This window comes from Buceros rhinoceros, unplaced genomic scaffold, assembly GCF_000710305.1.
Source record: "Buceros rhinoceros silvestris isolate BGI_N320 unplaced genomic scaffold, ASM71030v1 scaffold39448, whole genome shotgun sequence".
Lineage (NCBI taxonomy): Eukaryota > Metazoa > Chordata > Aves > Bucerotiformes > Bucerotidae > Buceros > Buceros rhinoceros.
The window spans coordinates 18,371-20,109 of NW_010425892.1; the positions used below are offsets into that span (position 1 = coordinate 18,371).

General features: G+C 37.0%; 1 protein-coding gene across 1 annotated transcript in view; it reads right to left on the reverse strand.

Moving 5' to 3' along the window:
- The window catches only part of LOC104497977 (nipped-B-like protein), a gene marked incomplete at its 3' end in the record, with an annotated part of 17,139 nt that extends 16,483 nt beyond the window's left edge, over nt 1–656 (reverse strand). The window contains exon 1 of the mRNA XM_010141291.1: nt 641–656. Within this exon, the coding sequence (XP_010139593.1) occupies nt 641–656 (16 nt within the window). The remainder of the gene's footprint in view (nt 1–640) is intronic.
- Between the last annotated feature and the right edge of the window lie 1,083 nt (nt 657–1,739).

Below are 1,739 nucleotides of genomic sequence, written 5' to 3' on the forward strand. Positions count from 1 at the left end.
ATGAATATAGTTTTTAAACCTTCATTGAGTAATAAAAAGTATTTTTCTCCATATGACTAAGAGGCTTTGACCTCACTGAGCTTCATGACAGGTCTTAGGAATGGTCATGAAGTAGAAGCTTCCAGACTAATAGGTTTCAAATTTGATTATTTAACGAAAACCAAGAACATATATGTTGATACACATACGTCCACACACATCAGTACCTTATTTCTCAAGTAAAACTTTTTAAATTTTGAAACACGAAATGAGAAACTTATGTTCTTAGGAAAAAGTCAGTCAGCTTTTTCATTTTAACCCAGAAATGCCAGCCACACTGAACAAGTTCTGTAAAGCTCTGATGCTGGATCTAACAGTAGCTTGTTACTGTTAGTCATCACTGTTGTCAGTTACCTGCCCCATTCCTTTAACTGAGGTTATCACCTGTAGCAGAAGGGAACATGCATTCATATTTCATTTCATTGTCCCATGCATCACCTTAAGGCACTAGTGAAGATGGTTTGCATTAACCTACCAGGCAGAACAAGTCAGTTAAGAGCCAAGCAAATGTTTCCCTCTTCTACCGCTAGTGTAAGAGCAAGGTAGATGACCAGAAGCTGTGATGCCTTAAACAGCTGTAGCTGGATCAACCAAAACTCACCTTTCAGAGCCCTCATGCTGAAGGCTCCAAGATTAAACAACCAAAATAATTCAAGTAGGACCAATTTTCTCTCTTGAACTTCTGTAACTGACCAGGCTCAAAATGCTGCTGTTCTTCATCATCCAAAACGTCAAATTGTAAGTTGAGAACATATAAGTAGATGATGACATCACAGCTTGGCATACATTTTCCTTCTAAATACAGAGCACTTCTGATGGACCTTCTTCATTTCTCTTGACAACTGAATATTGATATTTTAGTAAGTTATTATAACCAGAACCTGTTGACATCTTATCTGAGCAGAAAGGGACACCTTCGAAGTTTTATTTTCCTAAATGGCAAGGTGATTGCAGACAGAGTTACAGATTACTCACAGATTTCTTCATGTTTCCAGTACAGCTAGATAGCAATCCTCAGAACTAGACTTGATCATTATTGTTTTGCGTCTGTGGGATTTCTGGATCTAGGATAAAAAAAGCTGGCCCAAGTATATGAAAATACAAGGCTGAACTAGGGCACAGAAGATGGGATGAGTACAGAGTACCGCTATCTTCACTGAGAAAAAATTTAAAAACTCCATTGACATGAGCACAAAAACTTTTTAAGTTGCCTGATAGCTGCAGAAATCTGAAAGCTGAAACACACCTGTGGGCTTCAAGGGCTTTATAAAACCTTGAACTCATCTTGAACTATGAGAGAATAATCAATAGAGAATCATAAAGGTGAGGAGAGAGTAAACCCTCAGAAAACAGATGTCTTCATATCTTCTCTTTAACAATCAAATATATGCAAGTTTATATACATCTATTTTGTTAAGTTATGAGGCCCAAGATCTCTTAGGGCTTTGATGAACAGATGAACTTAGGAACTTTTCCAATATTCATTCAAATACGCTTCATATCCTTCAAGGCATCAGTATCCAAGCTTCATCCACTTCACTCCATAGATAGAATTTCTTGTTATTATTAGGAACTAGTACTTTGCCAATATATCAGACTAATGTTTTTCTTTTTCTGCAAACCTAGATTCAAAGCTTGCCACAGTTTTGAACATGTAGGCTTACAAGCTCTTGAGACCAATCAAGTATAATCAGGGTATT